This window comes from Panthera uncia (genome assembly GCF_023721935.1).
Source record: "Panthera uncia isolate 11264 chromosome A3 unlocalized genomic scaffold, Puncia_PCG_1.0 HiC_scaffold_11, whole genome shotgun sequence".
NCBI classification, from domain to species: domain Eukaryota; kingdom Metazoa; phylum Chordata; class Mammalia; order Carnivora; family Felidae; genus Panthera; species Panthera uncia.
This window is the reverse complement of record NW_026057578.1, coordinates 83,639,394-83,659,443: the sequence shown is the minus strand read 5'-3', so window position 1 is coordinate 83,659,443 and position 20,050 is coordinate 83,639,394. Positions and strand designations below refer to the sequence as shown.

At 44.1% G+C, this 20,050-nt stretch overlaps 1 protein-coding gene across 3 annotated transcripts in view; it reads right to left on the bottom strand.

The window, feature by feature from the left end:
* Positions 1-20,050, bottom strand: part of ARHGAP25 (Rho GTPase activating protein 25) — an 88,491-nt gene that overhangs the window by 52,782 nt on the left and 15,659 nt on the right. The window contains exon 2 of one of the 3 annotated variants that reach the window (XM_049651557.1): positions 16,125-16,312. The exons of the other annotated variants lie outside the window; for them this stretch is intronic. Coding sequence (XP_049507514.1) covers positions 16,125-16,149 — 25 coding nt within the window. The 5' untranslated portion in view covers positions 16,150-16,312. The remainder of the gene's footprint in view (positions 1-16,124; positions 16,313-20,050) is intronic. 3 annotated transcript variants of the gene reach the window in all.

Here is a 20,050-nt window from a genome sequence, read left to right as displayed (position 1 = left end):
AGGCGAAGACTTGCGTGAGCGTTGGGGTCACCTCGAGTAAGGTAGCCTTCTCCATCTGTTCGTGTGACATACATTGGCTGAGTACGTGGTGTGCACCAGGAACCATGTCCAGTTCTGGGATAGAAGATCAACCAGATACAACCCTGTCCCCAAATAGCTCAAGGATCTGGAATACCTAGTCATAGAGGCAGGGAAGGAGGTCAGAAGACAAAGTGGGTTTGAACAGACAGGGGAATCCAGTTCCTGGCATGGAAGGATACAAGGCTGGACCAAGAGCTGTAGACTTTTCCAGAGCTCTGGTGTTGACTGGTAAAGCCTGGGAATTAAGAAAGAGATTAGGGGGAGAGGTGCAAGTGAATGCCAGGAGATTGGAGTGCTGTGAAAATTTCAGATCTGAAAAGTAGCACAACAGATGTTCAGAAACCAAAGAAAAGCCTGGGCACACAGGGCACTGGCACAGAGGGAAGCGCTTTTAAATCGAGGCTATGGAGATAAACTTAGGTAAGGGATAGAAAAGGTTACTGTTTTCCTTGGGACTTTAAAAAGACCTTACAGAAAGTCTAAATATGGGAAAAAAGGAAGTGTAGCAAGAAAATCCATGATCACCAAGAGTTTGGGGACAGAGCAGGGGCTACCACTTGGAAGGGCAAAATGAGAGGAAAGAGGCTGTGATTCTGTGCCAAGCAAAATCCAGGGCCAGTTCAGGCCCATTTCACATCTCTGGGCCAGGAGCAGTGTTTGGAGCAGATGGTGCCTTTGAGTGGAGAAATAGGTTCCTCTGTCTCTGGATGGATGGATGCAGCCCCACACCAGAGTAATAGCTTGATGAGAGGAGCAGCAGTGGGTTTCAGCCCTATTCATCCTTTCCGTCAAGGCCTTAGTACAGTGCACGCTTACACAACCTCACATGTTCGGCAAGAGCTCATTTAAGGATACAAAGCACCATTCAAAAGCAAGAGGTTCTTTTTGAAGAAGTATTTGAGTTTCTGATCTCAGTTTTTTCTCTCAGAAAGGTATATTTGGCTACAAAGGTAAACTGGAGGCCCCATGGCCTCAGGGATAAACATCTTTGTGTTTTTATCACAAGTCTGCAGGTGATAAGTTGCTGGAACTATAAAGAGATTCTTGAGAGCAAGAACCGTGTCTTATTCATTTCAGTATCCCGAGGAGCTTCAGTGTCTGGCGCAGAAAAGTTAACTGGGAGGAATGAAGAAATTAGGGAGGTGTATGTGTGCATGTGTGCGTGAGAGGTGTGTGTGTGTGTGTGTGTGTGAGAGAGAGAGAGAGAGAGAGAGAGAGAGAGACAGACAGAAGGAGAGAGAGAGAGTTATGGAGAGAAAATAATGTTGAGTAATGTTCAAATAAAAGATTCATAGCATGGATTTTTAACAACAACAAAAACCCTTTCTCTCTTATCTCTTTAATTAACCAATCAGAAAATTTTATTGGGCATTTCTTATAAGCAGGGCAGAGGGCTAGGTAATGGTCCGGGTTTAAAAACTAGAGGAAACCTTCTAAATTAAGATTGAGACTTGTAGGGTTTCAAATATTTACTGTGCACCCTGGCACACAAAAATTCATTCCACCACCCCCTGTTGCCAATGGCTGCCCCAGTCCCAGCCCTAATTCTTGATGACATCAGCCATGTCACACTCTCCTTGTATAAAATAGGGGGATTCGTAATCAGTCATGAATCAAGAAGTGTTAAGGAGAGATTAGCATCTAGTTGAGGCTTTCCTTCTGGTAAAATTAGAATGGGAAAAGAGTTGCACTGATGAAGACAATGGAATCAAAGCTCAACCATCAACAAGTAGGTTCCCAAGGGCCCCGTGGTTTTACCAATTTCTTCACCAATCTAAACATACCTTCTAGAAGAGTATCTGGTTAAATGAAGTTTCCCAATATATATTTGTTAAGTGAAATAAACATTTTAGAATGAAAAGCAAGCCACTATCAGGTATTGTGTATATGCAACAAATATTGGCCAGTTTACCTGTTCACGGGATTTCTAGATGCATTCACATGCGCCCACTCCAGCAGAGTGACCGATAGAAGATAGAAAGCCTGATCTAATAATGATGTGTATCTATAGTGATATATTTATTGAGTGTTTACCACATGCCAGCCACAATGCAAACACTTTATAAATCTAGTTTCATTTAATGCTCATGCTAACTCTTTATGGGAAGCACAATAGCTGTGTTACAGACAAGGTCATCTCTGTCTTACAGACAAGGATCTGAAGCTCACAGAGGTGAAATGAATGGCCCCAGTTATACTGCTAGAAATTGGATTTCAAAACCCAATGCCCATATGTAGACTACACTGTCCACAGGGAAGCATGTATTCTAGTGGTAAAGAGAGGCACCTAAATTGGGAACCAATGTGTAACAGTTCACAGGGGCAGACGGTAAATGGGAAGTGAAGAAGAGACAGTGCTACCCTTGCCCTGGGCAAGGGAACAAAGGCACTATTCCCAGCCCTTCATGTGGGACACCTGCTTCAGCCTGTATCCATTTTGCCTCAATATTATGCATAAATAATTTTGTGCTATTTTTCCTGTCCATTGTAGGCTCTGTAAGCCTCAATAGGTCTTGAGAAAACAGTGACAAAAGACAGTGCTGAAAGCCCAAGCCCATCACGGAGACTGTCCTGACAGTCTTACAGGAAGATGGATGTATTAGGTGGTCCTGCCATGTCTTACCAGCTCTCTGCCCAAGCTCATTTGAAGAGACCTAAGGACTCCGACCAAAGCCCATGGTGACTGACCTATGAGAGGGAGGAGTTAACCCAGGCTAGCCCTCTACTCAGGCCCACACCTCAGCTCACAGCTAGTGGACCACCCAGGCTGAGAAAGGGGCTGAGGGGAGCCACACAAATCATGTGAAAGGCACATGTGCGTGCACGCCCACGCACACACACACACACATGCATGTACACGCACACCTGCCTATCCGGTTACCAGACTGTGGGAAGATGGCCCTCCTAGAAGAAAGTTAGGCCTTTAACCTCAGAACCTTCAGACTCACTTTCTTTATTCTTTTTCTCTTTTCTCTCTCCAAGGCAAACTGCCCTCCGTTTTAAAGCCCATACCATTCGGGACATGGGAAACTTTTAAAATCTTTTCAGTTTCAAGACCTGGCATTTAAATTTTAGGAAAAGTGTACCCTGTGGTTACTCTCCTAGATTTTTCTTTTAATTCTAAGCTTTGTTTTTAATTTTAGTATGAAAATCTTTTCCACCTGCCAAAAGCCACAAGCCATAAGATGAGGATAGCCAAGGGGATTTCTCTGTGCACCTGAAATGAGACAAACTGACATAACCCAAATCAAAGAAATCTCTAAAAGTTATTTTCTGAACGCCTGCCTCCGTACTCAGGAACTGAGCAGGTTTAATTTTCCCATGTTCTATAGCTTGTAGAAATGTCATTCATTTTTAAAAAAATTTTTTTAAAGTTTATTTATTTTGAGTGGGGGGAGAGAGAGAGAATCCCAAGCAGGCTCCATGCCTTCAGCTCAGAGCCTGATATGGGGCTCAAACCCACAAACCGTGAGATCATGACCTGAGCCAAAATCAAAAGCTCAACCAACTGAGCCACCGAGGTGCCCCTGCCCTTCATCTTTTGGCAAGTAAGCACTTCAACCTAAAAAGGCAAATTTTGTTTTGGAAAGACACTTAGGCCAGATCACTGTCTTTTGCAGGAAGAGGTTAAAAAATGTGGTCTCAGTAGCAATATGAAGGAGAGAGAGTGAGTGAGAGAAGAAAGGGGGGTGGTGTCAGAGAAGGAGAGAGAGAGGGAAGAGGGGGCGGAGACAGGGGGAAGGGAGGGAGAGAAGTGGCTTCCTGTGTCTCGGGCTTGCAAAGTCTCCTGCACTCACAAATGCTCTCAACCTAGGGTGCCTCTCCAGGGCCACCCCTCTGGTGTCCACATTTTGGAGCTTGTGTGTTTCTTGGGAATTCAGAGTACAGTTGCCTCTTGTGGGCGCGTGTCTCCATCCATTGCAATAGTTTAAGGGCCCCCCTCTTTCTACCTTTGCATAACAGGAAGCCAACTGTAATAACAAGAAGCTTACAGAATTGTGAATGCTTCCTACTTAGCACTGCCAGGGCTGCCTCTTCCTCAGCACAAGGTGAAGTGGAGATTTGGCAATCGGGTGGTAAATGTTTCTTGGGTTGAGAATGTGGCTGTTTGTGTATAGAAGCCAACTGCCTTCCCAGACATCAGCGTGAGGAAGGACTTTGCATCATGTAGGACTGTGGGACAATTAGCACAGCAAATTCCGCTGGGTGTTCATGTGGTGTGCTCAAGCAAGAAAGGGACTTAGGAGAACTATTGATCCTTCGATTGTCACTGCTCATCATTTTTTTCTAGTTAACAGGTTTTGCTTAGTCACTAACATTCATAAATAAATAGCACATTCAAAGGTTTGACGTATTTGTATTTTATAAGCCCAAATGAATTCTGGGACTCCAGTGTTTCACAGCAGTGATCCAGCCAGGGCAACGCTGAAGCCTGGCACCCATGACCAAGCACAGGGTCACCCATCCTATAGATGTCACTCCATTCTATAATGTGTGTTTGTGGAAACACAAACAATAATGTGTGTGTTTCTAGGGCCTTCACCTGGTCTTCAGTGATTTCTAACCTTGTGGTCCTACTAAGGATGTGGACAATGAAAAATTTGTACGGTGGGATGGGCCTGGCATACAAGTCATGATATGTTTCTCTTATTCTACAACCTGATGAAAAGATTCTATTAAAAACTGAGGCATTTAGATTATGGATAGAGTATAGATGATACCAAAAAATTATTAATGAGTTTTGCTAGATGTGATCAGTCAATGTGGTTAGGGAAAAAAATGTCCATAAATTTTCATTGTATTTACTTATTTTGAGAGAGAGAGAGAGAGAGAGAGAGAGAAAGCACAAGCAGGGGAGGGGCAGAGAGGACAGACAGAATCCCAAGCCAGCTCCGTGCCATCAGCACAGAGCCTGGTATGGGGCACGAACTCACGAACTGTAAGATCATGACCTGAGCTGAAATCAAGAGTCAGAGGCTTAAACGACTGAGCCACCCAGGCACCCCCAAAATGTCCACATTTTTAAAAATGTATGTTTAAGGATGAGGAATAAAATTACATAGCATCAGGGAATTGCTCTAAAATGTCCCAGCAAAGAAAAAAAAGACCTAGTAAAAGCAAATGTGATAAAATCTCGATAACTGTTTAATTTCAGTAATGGACATTCAGAGGAGTTTATTGAACTTACTCTATATTGGTGTTTGAAATGTGTATATAATAAGCAATCTTTTTCAAGATTCTATTAAGTTTTCAAACATACATTCTATTAGTCTTATTTTTTTTCCACACATCAGCTATTGCCCCGAACTTCAACTTGCTCATTTTCCCAGGCCTGCATTCCCAGACCTGTTAGTTATTCCTCTGAGCACAGCAGAATGATCCTACACAGATGTTATACCACACATGGACACATTCTTCCCGGACAGACCCTGCCCCTCCATTCCACTGCACTGTCACTTATCACTTAATGAAGGGGGAGAACGAGGGATTCCTGATACTTCCAGTTATGGATAGTATTTCCCATAAAGTCAACTTTTACTGGAACTGTTAGCCGTGGTGATGGTGTGTGCATGTGCATGTGTACACGTGTATATGTGCACATGTGTATACATACACACACACACACACACACACACACACACTTCCCCAGCATAGGGGGAGAAGGAATGGACAGCCCCACTGTGAAAAACAGCTGTGGCAAGGAAGGCAGAGAGTCTCCATCTTGTATGACAATTCCTTCTGATTAGGGGGGATGTCTGGGATGTCTGAGGCTTAGTACAGGCTCAATGGGAAAAATGCAGTGACTGCTTATCAGTGTTTGCAATGACGGAAGTTGGAGAAAGTGATAGTCCATAGGCCACCACTGCAGCATGGTAAATAGCCCACTTGATCTTTGTTCCCCTACCCCTGAGGTTGAGAGGCAGGCAACGTAGAGTAGTGGAAGGTGTATCTGATTGGGCATCACGAGACCTGGGTTCAAGTTCTAGCTCAGACACAAACCAGCTGTATAATTCTCTTGGCCTTCCTGAGCCTTCGTTTCCTCATTTAGAAAATCAAAGGATGAAAATAAACCATCTTGAATACATTTCCAACTCTAAATGTTTTCTTTTTTTTTTTAATTTTTAAAAAAAAAATTTTTTTAACGTTTATTTATTTTTGAGACAGAGAGAGACAGAGCGTGAACGGGGGAGGGGCAGAGAGAGAGGGAGACACAGAATGGGAAGCAGGCTCCAGGCTCTGAGCCATCAGCCCAGAGCCCGACGCGGGGCTCGAACTCGCGGACCACGAGATCGTGACCTGAGCTGAAGTCGGACGCTTAACCGACTGAGCCACCCAGGCGCCCCTAAATGTTTTCTGATTACCTACAAAATATCCATCAGGCACCTGATTAGTGTTGTAATCCTATTTTAGGTGAGACAGGTCTAACTTAATTTGTCAACTCAGGCAGGACTCTGGATCCGATATCAAGAACACAGGCCTCTAGCAATGCATTTATTTAACTGATCAAGAAAAATGGAATTGGCAAAAGACATAATCTGGGCGATTTTAATCAAACACAGGTGGCACGGCATGCCCCTGGGTAGAATGTTTGTGAGTTTCATTATTAAGCTAAAGTTGATCCCCTGAGAAGTCCCGGTGATAATACAGAGCAGGAAGGACAAAGACAAAAGCCACTGTAACTGTTACTCAAGGACTGACAGTTCAACAGGCTGTGTGATCAATTTCTTCTGGAGTAATATCTTAGTTCCCAAATATTATGGACCCATCATCTTCTGGATATATCTCTCTGACTCTAAACCAGACCTTACATATTAAAAACTGCAAACACATACACACTCTTTCAACCAAAGAAACCTAAAAATTTAGTTAAGGAGATAATAATGTATGTGTATTAGGTTTATTTATAAGGATATTCACTACAGCACTATTGTGTAAAAACCATAAGCCACTAAATGTCCAACAACACGGAATCAGTCAAATGAAGTATGGTATGCCCATAAAGTAAAATACTATGTAGACTTAAAAATGATGCTTTATTGGGTTATAAGGACGTGGGAAAATGTTGAATGTATACTATTGCGTTAAAAATCACTTATTCCAAAATGGTACATAAAAAGTGCCTCCATTTTGTTAAAAAAAATATACACATGCACACCCATATACGCACACAGTGTAGCATAGGAAAATCGCAAGCACAAATGTGGTATAGCACAGAAAATCATAATAGCAAGATTCACACCAGAAAGGTGTAGAGTTAAAGGTTATTTTCCTGAGAGGTGGGAGTATGGGGAGTGTATATGTCTTCCCTTTGCTGTCATTTTTTTAATAAAGAAAACAAAAATCACTTGTAATAACTCTGTGTTAGCTTTCTCTTCAATGACCTTCAGGCTGAGTCTCTCAAAATGAAAATTTTAAGACTAAATGAGTCAAGAGAGAGAAATCACTAAGGAGAATCTGTCCCAGTGTTAGGAAGAATTTACATAAGATAAACCAGAGTGAATTCCAAAAGTTTTGAAATAGAACATTTCAGGAGCGAGCTATGTCATCCTGGGCACATGACCCCGTCCTGCCTCATGGGATTACTTGCCAGCAGGATACAATATATAAGTGATCCTTTCTTAAATGTAAAATAGGTTTTGCTTTATTACTATTATCATTAACGAGAAGAACTTACTTCTGAAGAGCTTCATTGCTACATATATAATACGAGGTGGTTTAACAAGATGCTTGCTAAGGTCCTCCTCGACCCCCAAATTCTTCTATTCTCTGTTTACCGGCAGTTTCTACTTAATACCACAATGCATGCAGAGTTTGCAGTTAGAGACAAGGGCAGCAGAAATGAGGGATTCATTATCTGGGAAAGAATAAAAAAGAAAGCATTCAGGGAAGGAAAGGGATCAGTATGGCTTGAAAGCTGTCAGCCAAGACGTCACAGGAACCATAAAATCTGAACACATTCTTTGTGGATAAGCAGGGGTAGTCCTTGGGGAGAGAGAAAAAGGCAGTGTGAAGGCCAAAGGGAGCACAGGGGATGCGCTGAGGGAGCCCAGAAGGAAGAACCACCTAGAATTTCAGGCGGCTTTACCTCATGGGGTAACAGACCCATTTCCAAATTTTCATTGAAATGACCAAAAAATTACTTCAGTTAACAATATGGGGAAATGTGAAATGAAAGCAAAAGCAAAGAAGAATGCTATCTGCCTGCTATTTGGGGGAGGAGGATTTCTGTAAGACATAGGAAGGCAGGGCTGACCAACATGCAATGCAATAGAAGTAGAGGAACAGCTGCCCGCCCAGAGGGGAAGGTCGCAGGAAGCATTTGCACTGACTCCTGAGACAGGGGCACCAGCGCTGGAGACAAGGAGCAATGAATACCCCAAGAATCACTTTGGGAAGTGCTTAGCGATCAGAAGTCTGGCTGGGGTGTGTCATTTCCAGCTTACCGCAGGTGCGGAAAGTCTGGCCAGAGAAGAAGTGATGGCGCCATCCTGCTGGCTCCTAAACTGGGTCACTGTACCAGTGAGAGTAGGGGACACTTTTCCAACTTCTCTAGGGCCACCACCAGGTGAAAAAAAAGAAACTCTCCACCAGGGGAGCCACTGTCCCTACACTGGATGCTTTTTAAAAAGTTAACACGTAAGCTTATCACAGGGCCCAGCAATTCCACTTCTAGGAATCAACTCCCGAAGACGTGAAAGCACATTTCTTGGATGCAAATGCTCCCAGCAGCTTTATTCTTAATGGTCAAACTGGAAACAATCCAGAGTCGATCCCGTGGTGGATGGACTAACACAGTGTACACGGAGTGGTCCAGCCATTTAATGTAGCACCATTCGAAAACAAAAAGGAATAAAGTACCAACACATGCTACAGCATGGTGAACCTCAAAACCACTGTGCTCAGTAAAAGAGCCGAATGCACAAGCCAGCATATTCCAATTCCATATACGAGAAATACCCAGAAATGGCAAGGCTATCGAGACAGAGAGCATGCTGTCTGGGGCCAAGGGTGAGGGCAGGGACACACTGCAAATGGGCAGGAGGAAAGTTTCTGGGGTGACAAAAGTGTTCTAAAATGAGTTTGTGGTGATTGCTACACAGCACTATAAATTTACTAAAAATCATCGAATTGTATAGTGACAGTAGAAGAATTTTACGGCATTGTACCATAAAAACTTGTACCTCAGTAAACTATAAAAGGAAAGATCAAGAACTATGTATATTTAGTTGCCACACACGTGCGCATACACACTCACACATACATACATGCGCACGCACACACGCACATACACGTACACACATATGCATGCACACATGAATGCACATGCACACACATACACACGCACACACACACACGAAACCCACCTGGAAGGACTAAAAATCAAAACAGTCTCTGCATAGAAAAATAGAGTAATTCCACTCATTTTATAAAAATCATTTTAAATAAACCATAAACTCCACAAAGTTAGAGAGCTGCCTGTTTTGTCACTCATGTACCGCAAGTGTCTAGAAAACTCCAGGAATGTAAAAGTACTTCAATATTAGAAAAATTATTCTAAGCATTTTGTAATGGTTTATTATATCAATAAGTCAAAGAACTAAAAATCCGTATGTTTTCAAAAGATTGTGAAGCTACCCTTGATAAAGTTCAATTCTGATTTATATTAGAAAGTCAGTTATCAAGAACGGAAGAATATTTCTTTGGTGGTAAAGAATGTATATCTCAAACCCATAGGAGGGGATTGAGAGAATACTCTGTTCCTAAAAAGTCAACTCCTGAAGATTGGAAGAGCCCGACATTCTTGGGAATTAGATCAAGTGTTTGCTGTTGGGCTGTGTAAGGAAAAACGAAGAAGTACAGGTGAGGTATGTCAAAGAAACAGAAAATGACACAGCAGAAAATTTCTGCACTTCTGTGCAGCACTTCTGGGCTGTCGAGTGGATGAAAGTTTCCACTGCCCTGACATGTTGCAATGCTGGTAAAAAACATCTTAGGGTCTGACAGAAGAAATCATTCTAAAATTCATGAAACACAGTCAAACAGAAAAATATCCATGTCCATGTCTTGGCTACAGCTGCTGACTTGTAAGAAATTACTGAGGTTTTAGTTTTTTATAAAATGATGTCCTTTACCAGCGTCTCTATCCATTTCAAGCTATGCTTCACGGTACTCGAGTGAGGCTTTGCAGAGTGCAGCATTTCCCCTGTGATTCTGCTACCGACATCCTGCAGTCATTTCCTCTTCAAAGCTGTCAAATTTTATCAGCTGTCTGAAAAGAAAATGCTTTGGAGGGGGAGTTCTCTTTTATCACCCAAGGACCTCACAAAAATGTTAGGATTTATTTTGTATGCATCTGTGAGCAACCATAGTGTGGCTGTGTGACCCAAGCTTTGTTGGTGGTCAGACACAGACCTTTGCCCTGATACGTCTCTTTGTGTTTGGCCACATTGGATGGCTCTCACAGTCTCTGTACCGAGTCTCTTGTCCACAGAAGAACGAGAAGAATATCATTCTTTCTTTTTTCTTTATCCATTTGTTTGCTTTTAGCCACTGATCCCTGAAGGACAAACTAAGCTTTGAGGTTCTGGGTGCAGACGCTGAAGAAGCAGGAAGCACAAATGGACAAACAGGAAGTGGAAGAAGGGGAACCATGAATGGGTGACTCGGTGACTGACACCGTGACATGAGGGATTCACTTGCATTCTGAGTCCCTCTGGCCTGGAACACCTTATAGTGTAAGGGACCTTTTCAAGATGAAAAATAACTTGTAATAGTTGGGTTGGGTTTAAGACAATAATTTCACCGAACTGAAGGGAGGCACTAAATGGAGATGTATCAAACATAAAATAACTGACATGTCTTATAATAAACTGGCATGGGGCACATTTAGAATAGAAATGCTAAAGATTGTATTAATGTGGGGCGCCTGGGTGGCTCAGTCCGTTAAGCGGCCGACTTCGGCTCAGGTCACGATTTCGCGGTCCGTGAGTTCAAGCCCCACGTCAGGCTCTGTGCTGACAGCCCAGAGCCTGGAGCCTGTTTCAGATTCTGTGTCTCCCTCTCTCTGACCCTCCCCCATTCATGCTCTGTCTCTCTCTGTCTCAAAAATAAAATAAATGTTAAAAAAAAATTAAAAAAAAAAAAAAGATTGTATTAATGTGAATACAAAAATGGAAGAAAGGACTGACTTCTTGTGTTCAAGGATGAATCATATTTTTCCTCTTCTACACTGTAACTCCACCCTTTCTCCTCTCCTTTTCTTTCCCAGCATTCCTTTATTGTATCAACTGCGAAATGGCTGACTTCTCAACGACCTAAGTGGGAGGGCACTGTATCCAGACGTAAGAGCAGCCTCTGAAAACATCTGTTCTTTTGAATATATGGGAAATGTTTCAAAAAACAAATAAACATAGCTAACTAATTGACTGAACATTAAAGTCCATTGATCTATAGCATGACTTCGTTACAGCAGGGATGGGTATATTTTGTAGGGGGGGGGGGGGGGGGGGATGAGTTTCCAGAATATAATTTCTACTTGCATAATTTTGAGAAAAAGGATCCAGAATGACATTCTGGAGTGTTCGACTATAAACATAGCACTGACCACTCCAAACTTCCAACACTTGCCCCTGCATGATTAAAAGACATACTTTGGAAAATGTGACTTTTGTGATCTTTGGGAGGAAGCCTGGAAAGGGTGGTTTGAGGGTTCTGAGTGACACAGGAAATCTGTGTTTGTAAGGGTTAAGTGTGTGGGTGTGTTCATGTGGGCAGTGCTGGAGAAGAAAAATGAAAGAAAGTGCTTGCAGACCATTGCAGGCAGGAGCTGAATGAGAAACTCAAAGAATTCATAACACTTACAAAACATATTTGATATCCGCAGAATATCCTGGATTGAGATTCTCAAAAACAACTCGAATTAAAAACACAATCTATAGAAGAAAAATCTGACATTCGACTTCATTGAAATTTAAAGCTTTTTCTCTATGAAAGGTACTAAGAGAATAAAAAGCAAGCCACATATTGGGAGAAAACATTTGCAAATCACATATTTGACAAAGGAGCTGTATCCATAATAATGTAAAGAACTCTCAAAACTCAACAATAAAAAAACAAACAAATCAATTTCTAAAATGGACAAAACATTTGGGCAGACACTTCACCAAGTGAAAAGATGCTAAACATTATTAGTCATTACATAAAGATAAAGTAAAACTACAATGAAATGCCACTATAAACATATTGGCATAACTAAAATAAAATTTAAAAAAAATTTTTAACATTTATTAATTTTTTGAGAGACAGAGAGAGACAGAGTGTGAGCGAGGGATGGGCAGAGAGAGGGAGACACAGAATCTGAAGCAGGCTCCAGGCTCTGAGCTGTCAGCACAGAGCCCAACATGGGGCTCGAACTCAAGAACTGCACGATCCTGACCTGAGCCAAAGTCGGACATTTAACCAACTGAGCCACCCACGTGCCTAGTATAACTAAAATAAAATTTTAAAACAAAATAACAATATCAAGGACTGATAAGGAAGGAAAACAACTAGAATCTTCATTCATGACTGATGGGAACACAAAATAGCACAGCTACTTTGGAAAACATTTTGGCAGTTTCTTACAGAGTTAAAGTAAACATATATTTATCATATACCCCAGCAGTACCACTACTCAAAGTTTGCCCAAGAGATTTGAGACATTATGTTCACACCAAAACCTGTAGGCACATATTTAAAATAGCTTGTTCATAATCTCCAGAAATTAGAAGTAACCCTAATGTCTTTCAACTGACAAATGGCCACATCCATACGGTGGAATACTACTCAGCAGTAAAAACAAAGCTATTGAGAGAAGAAGTGACATGAATGAATCTGCATTCTGCTCAGTAAAAAAAAAATCAGGCTCCAAAAGCTATATACTCTATGATTCTATTTATAAGATATTTTGGAAAAAGCGAAACTATGGGGACAGAGCACAGATGAGTGGTTGCCTAGGCCTAGGGTTGGTGAAGAAGAGCTGACTTAGAAAAGACAATAGGAGGGGCGCCTGGGTGGCGCAGTCGGTTGGGCGTCCGACTTCAGCCAGGTCACGATCTCGCGGTCCGTGGGTTCGAGCCCCGCGTCAGGCTCTGGGCTGATGGCTCAGAGCCTGGAGCCTGTTTCCGATTCTGTGTCTCCTCTCTCTCTGCCCCTCCCCCGTTCATGCTCTGTCTCTCTCTGTCCCAAAAATAAATAAAAAAACGTTGAAAAAAAAAAAAAAAGACAATAGGAGGAAGTTCTTTTTGGTGATGGAACTCCTTTGTATCTTGATTTTGTGGTTGTCACAGGACTCCTGGCATTTGCCAAAAGTCATATAACTACAGACCAAAATGAATAGATTTTACTAGATGCCAATTTCAAAATAATTCTTTTCATCTGCTCAAATTTGTTGCATGCTTGTTACGTAGAACTATTTGGCATTTTCACCTCCTTTTGACCTTCAAAAATTTCCATGGCTAATAGGAGTCCTGAATGTAAAAAACAGTTATTTCTACCATCCTGCAGTGACTTGGGTGAGGTGAGTAGCCTCAGAAAACATGGAAATGTGGGGAAAATTAACATGCCAAGCTAAATCTCTCCAGCTGGTAAGGGAACAGGATCCCAGGGGGGCTGGGAATGCCTTTCGTTTAGCATGTCCCTGTCATGGGGGCTAGGGAAGGTATGACATGCCATTCACAGCAACAAGCTCACACTCCTGTGAAAAAGTTCGACCATGATCCTCATCCAGTTTATTCATTTTGGTGTTCCAAACAAATAAGGGGATACAGCCAGGGATGTCTCCTTCCATAAACGTATTCTCCTAATTTCAGTAGTACTGGGTTTTTAGTGTAGGGAATGGCACAACGGTAAGTAAGCAAGTTGATAGGGTTCTCTTGTGGAAAAGCAGTAGGTAATCCACTGGGTAGTGTTCGTTCAGGAGACCTAATATCGATCAAGTCCCAGTTGTGCTGCTAATTTGCTGTATTCAGATTTGGGCAGTTCACAGAATTTCCACCATGTTTTTTCATTGCCTTGGTCAACAATTTTTTGGCTATAAGAAACAGATTCTGAATCAAACTGGTTTCAGATAGATAAATAGATAAACAGGTCAGTCCATCAGTTGGCTGTAGAGTAGGGACAGTTACCCTCCCTCCCCAGACAATATTTGGCAGTGTCTAGAGACATTTGTGGTTGTCACAGCTGGGAGGGCTACTACTAACATCAAGTGGATGTTGGCCAGGGATGCTGGTAACTACCCTATGATGTACAGGACGGCCCCCACAACAAAGAATTGTTTAGCCCAAAACGGCAATAGTGATGAGGCTCGCTCACACACACACACACACACACACACACACACCCCTATGATTTTTTAAGGATAATATAGTATTTCGAAACAAAATCAAAGGAAATTTCAGGGGAAAAAAACCCCATGGATTAGGATGTGTAGAAATCAAGGCAGATTTTGTGAGTTTTGAGCTCCAAATAGAGCTCAAGGGCTTTCCTCTTAGTACCCTGTGATTTGCAGGGCTCAGTTCCGTGAGCCCATTCTCTGCGAGCCTGAGGCTGGGAGAAAACCAGAGACGAAGCTGGACTCTGTTCTTCCTGCTCCAGTCAGTCCTGTCCTAGGGGGCGGGGTTACAAAGGCCAAGCCTGTGGCCGCCCACGGAGACCGTGTTGGAAGCCCTCCGAGGGGTGGGGGTGGGGGTGGGGCTGGGAAACAGCCCCAAGGAGGCCTATTATATTTATCGGTAAAGTGATAACAATACCACTGAACCTCTACAAGCCTAAAGTTAAACAAATGACTGGGGACCTCGGGTCACTTGGAGGAAGCGGAAATGGCAGGTCTCTCCTTGAAATGGAATTCATTTTTCTTTTTGTTTTTTTCCTCTTCTGTCTTGAAGAATAGTTTGCAATTTTTATACTGCTACAGAACAGATGTTTCACAGTTTGTACAGCTGATCGCATGAACTGTACTAAGTTCTGCATATGTATGGCTGTCCCAAGTGACACCTTAGAGCTGTGGAGGGTAATTTTGCTATCTACCCTTTATGATATAGAAGGACCAAGTGAGATCTCAGAAAGTACAGTAAATCCCAGCTCCAACACAAGAAGTGGGGACTGAAATTCAATCATCTACTACACAAGGTCATGTTCTTTTGAAGCTTATGAAATGGCCGCCGGGCACCCGCTCAGTTTACCAACAGCAGCCCCGGGGCGGGGGCGGGGCCGGGGGGGGGGGCGGTCTGGCGGCGCCTGCGGATCCATCCCGGCCCTGGCTGGGCGTGCTGCCCTCTGGTGGCCACAGTCAGCTTCAGTTTACCGGTCAAGGGACAGGATGAGGGCCTGTGGCTGGCCAGGACTTGCAGTTCAGCCACAAGAAGCAATTCTGGGAATTTCCCAACTGTTGTCGCCCTCCTGTTGGCCCAAGCCGGGAAGACTGGGTCAGGAGAAGACTGTGAACAGGGGAACCTGTGTGATGTTTTCCCGGTCAACCTTACCTTTTCCTCCACATCACTCTTCACACAACACCCAGAAAACACCTTTGGGCTGGAGGGGCAGGGCAGAGGGTGGGAGTCATTTGCCCATCACATTATACCTAATTATCACAGAGTTCCTTGCTGAGATGCGTTTCCGTGCTTGGAAACATAGAGGCTTTAGCCTGTATAAGATTACAGATCTCTGTGAGAATCTGCATGTACATATATAATTTTTCTTACAATCTGGGGAAGGTTGTGAGCTTACTGAAGCCAATCCAGGACACAAAGGCAAGGACTCCAAATACAGGCCTGATAAGGATGTTAGTTGGGTATTAAATGTATAATCATAAGCCACTCTGAAGTCATTTGGAACAGAAGTGGAAAATGTCAGGGGCTAAATCTATGCTAATTTAAGGATCTAAAGCCCCTCACTGTCTTCTAGAATGTGCCAAACGCCCATAGGACTCTTCAGCCATATTTACTCACACTATGTATCCTCCACCTTTCCTTTTCGCCCTTCACATTGGGTCCCCGTTGACATACCTGAGTTTCTCCTGGCTGTTCCCATTCCCTCTGGTTTCTGTCCAGAGTCCCTGGCAGAGCAACAGCAAGGCTGCTGGGAGTGGGAAGAGTGGCTGGGGCTAGGCCAGCACCCCAAGTCACCCAGGTGGGCATGAGTCAGTCAGCCCCCCACCTCTGTGCTCTGACTGAGGATGAGCATTCCTTATTCCCTGTGGGGATAGAAGAGACACTGTGTACAGGTGAAAATCATGGAAAGAGAAGTGGCCTACAATTTTTGGAGTCTGTAATACTATTGCAAAAGCAAGTCCTTCTAGAACCCTCCCCAGGCAATGTGTGCTTAGAGCAGGTGAAGTGTCAGCCAGCCCTGCACTTTGGAAGCACTCATGGCAGTAGATCCCAAACTTTGCTATGTAGCTAGTCACTTAGGAGCTTATAATAAATAGTCCAAATACATAGACCACACTCTGTCACTTAAATTGGTATCTCTGGAAGGGAACTAGGCAGCAGAATTTTTAAAGACCCACCCCCCCCGCCCCAGGCAATTCCAGCAAGCAGCCAAGTTTGAGGAGCAGTGATTTACAGGAGGTGTAGGGAGCTTCCACTCCAGAGCCAGATGTCACCTGTGCATGGTTCCCTTGAGCCCTGGGGAGCTTTGCTGTGATCAGTGACACTATTGGCACAAGAGGTGCTGGGGAGCTCACAGAGAACGAGTTCAAGACTGTGAAAACCAGAGGCTGAACAATGGCTAGGAGGCCTGCAGTAGGCAGATTTGCAGTACAGTCAGGAGGTAGAATGAATAGACTGATGGACACTACTCGGGGGAGGAAGATGTCCTAAGGTCAGAAGTGGGCTCACAGAGGACCCACTTCCCAGATTAAACAGTGGAATAATGTCAACTGTATAATTTGCAGGGCCCAGTGCAAAATGAAAATGTGAAGCCCCTTGTTCAAAAATTACTGACTTTCGAGACAGCAACAACAGAGCATTAAAGCACATTCGGGACTCTTCTGAGCATGGGGCCATGTGCAACTGCACAAGTCAAGTGTCTGCACAGCCAGCCTTGAGGAGGGCATCTCGGCCAATTGTAGAGCAGGGGGTGCATGGAGAGAGATGACTAGAATGAAGGCCACTGGACTGATGATTCTGTCATTTGAAGGACCCACAGAAGTGCTCCTTGGGGTTATTATAGGAGACTAGAACCTCTCTCCGACTCTCTTCCTTCCTTTCCTCATTTCCCTTGCTCATCCTCACCCCTTAGCTCAACCTGTACTGACTGTGTGACAACCCCAATGCATAGCTTTAATATTTGCATTTCCTGAGTACAGCTGCCTTGTGCATGAGTTAGGAGCTCCCTGGATGCTAAAGAGGAGAACTGGCGTCCTGTTAAAGAGAAGAGGGAAGGAAGCAGACTACTGAACATGGCTCCCCGGCCCCCTGAGTCAGAGGTAAAGGAATCTGTTGGCCACTCTATAGAACCAGTCATCAAGAAGATTGATCATAGGGGCAAGAAGTAGCCCTTGTGACCCTATTCAGCAGTCTGAGCCCTGTGATCTCTCTCAAGAATAGATGAATGCTCAGTCACCCACATGCTTTCCAAGTTAGATTTAGACACCAGAAGTCCTACTTCTTTCTCCACAAGAAAATCAAAATTGTCTTTCTGGATCAAATTGCTGCTCAACAATAATAAGAGCAGAAAAAAAACACGCATTAGTCGTATTTTAACTTTCTTCATTTCACTGGATGGAAGAAAGCTGGCCACAGGCCAGTCCCCAGGTATTCCACAAACATCCCTTGATCACCTGTTGTATGTCAGGTGCTGTTCTTGGCAGTGGTAATGTAAAAGGGAACAAAACAAATGAAGCTCTGCCTACAAAAAGCTTACAGTCTAGTGGAGGCTGGAGGCCACAGATCACAAACAAGTAAATATCATTTCAGGTATAAAAAGTGTTATGAAGAAAATGAAGTAAGATAATGGGATAAAGACAGACTGGAGTAGGAGGGCCATATTAGATACTGTGGTCAGGAAAGACCACTTCAGAGAGACAATATTTGAACTGAAACTGAATGGGGTAGAGGAAAGACCATGGTAAGATCTGGGGGAGCATGCTTCAGAGAGAGCAGCAGACAGGCCATGCAGTAGCTTTGAGCACCCGTGTTGAAGGAACTAGAAGGTGGGTGTGGCTGAAGGGCAGTGTGAGAAAAGCCAACGAGTGGTAGATGGGTGGGGAGGCAGAGGCAGGGTTCAGATCCCATAGCCAGGGATCCTTAGATTGAAGTCCATTCCATGCATACTGAAGGTTTCAAAGAAAACATGACATAACCTGATTTCTACTTTCAAGATATTGAGTCTGGCCATGGTGCAGAGAATATAAGATACAGGACAAGAGTTGGAGCAGGAAGACTAGTTAGCAAAAGATTGCAGTAGATTCGGCAAGAAATGATATATTTATAGTATCCGAGGGATGGAAATAATCAGATCGGAGGCATTACTTAGTAATGAATCCAAAAGTTTTTCTGATGGATTAGGTGCAAGATAGGAGAGAAGAAGTCAGACGGAAGAGGACTGTAGGTTTTCAGCCTGTGCAACCTGGTGAATGGTGGAGACTTTATTCAGGTAGGTGCACTTCGTGGGGTAGAGTGGGAAGAGAGTTTCCTGAATTCTGTGTTGGACATGAATTGTGTTGGACCTCCAGGTGGAGACCTCCAGGTAAAGGTAGCAAGGAGTCTAGAACCCAGCCGAGAGGTAGGGCTAACATGGAAGAGTGCAGATGGAATTTAAAGCCATGGAAGGGATGAGGTCACCCAGTGAGTGAGGAGAGAGACCGGACAAAGGAATTGAAACCTGGGACCAGGGCTGGGTTTGTAGACATGCAGCCTGTACAGTCTGGGCCCCACACTTAGACCGTCCCTGTGCTTAGTTTAATGCTCTGCTGTCACACGCTTGAAAGTCTTAATAATTTGGCACAAGGGGTTCCACATTTGCATTATGCTCCAGGCCCCTCAGTAGCTGGTTCTGCCTGGGACACTTCGGAGTTAAGAGGTCTGGTGGAGAAGGAGACTCCATCACCAAGAGTCAGAAAGTGTGGCTAATGAGGTAAAGGGAAGCCAGGGAGTGTGCTATCAAGGAAGACTTGACGTCATCTCCAGGAAGAAATGGCTATGTGAAATGCTGGTTCACCCTTGGCTTGCCAAGGTACAGATATTAGCTATTTTGATGAGGACCTTCTTGGTGGAGTGATGTGCATTGATGCTTAATTAGGTTACCGCAGAATAAGACATGCCCAGATCCACCCCTGACATTTGAGAATACAAATGGAGGCCCTGTCCTGCAGCCCGTGCCCTTTCTCTCCTCCCACCCCCAGCTCTGTTTCTCACAGGGAGGGCCTCACACACATGCCCAGGGATACATCAGTGCAGACACGCAAGCTCTGCTCTGGGCCTCCCTGCAATCAACCACTTGGGGGGGGGGGGGGGGGGGGGGCGGGCAGGCAGGAAAACATTCGTGCGAATTCTGGAAGCAGCTCTGGCCAACTGTGTAGGGATTTTCACGGCCCCATATGGTCTAGAAGCAAGTAGGGCATGTCCCGTTGGCCAGGCACCTCACCCCATGAAGGAGGACACAGATGGAGCCAGACGAGAGCAGGACTCTCCAAGATCCGGGCCTCCAGATGGGGGCCCTCTTGTTCAGGTCTAAGGGTTAGTGCTGGAGGTGAAGGTGTGGGGAGACTGAAGCATCCGGTGGCAGAAAAGGAAGGGGGTTCTCACACAGCTGCCCATGTTTTTCTCTATGAAATATAAAAGTGAGGGTAAAAGCAGGACGAGGCAGTAAGGCCTTGAAGAGAGTAAGAAAGGTTTTGGGGGGACGCCTGGGTGGCTCAGTTGGTGAAGTGTCCCACTTTGGCTCAGGCCAAGATCTCACAGTTCGGTTCATGAGTTCAAGCCCCACG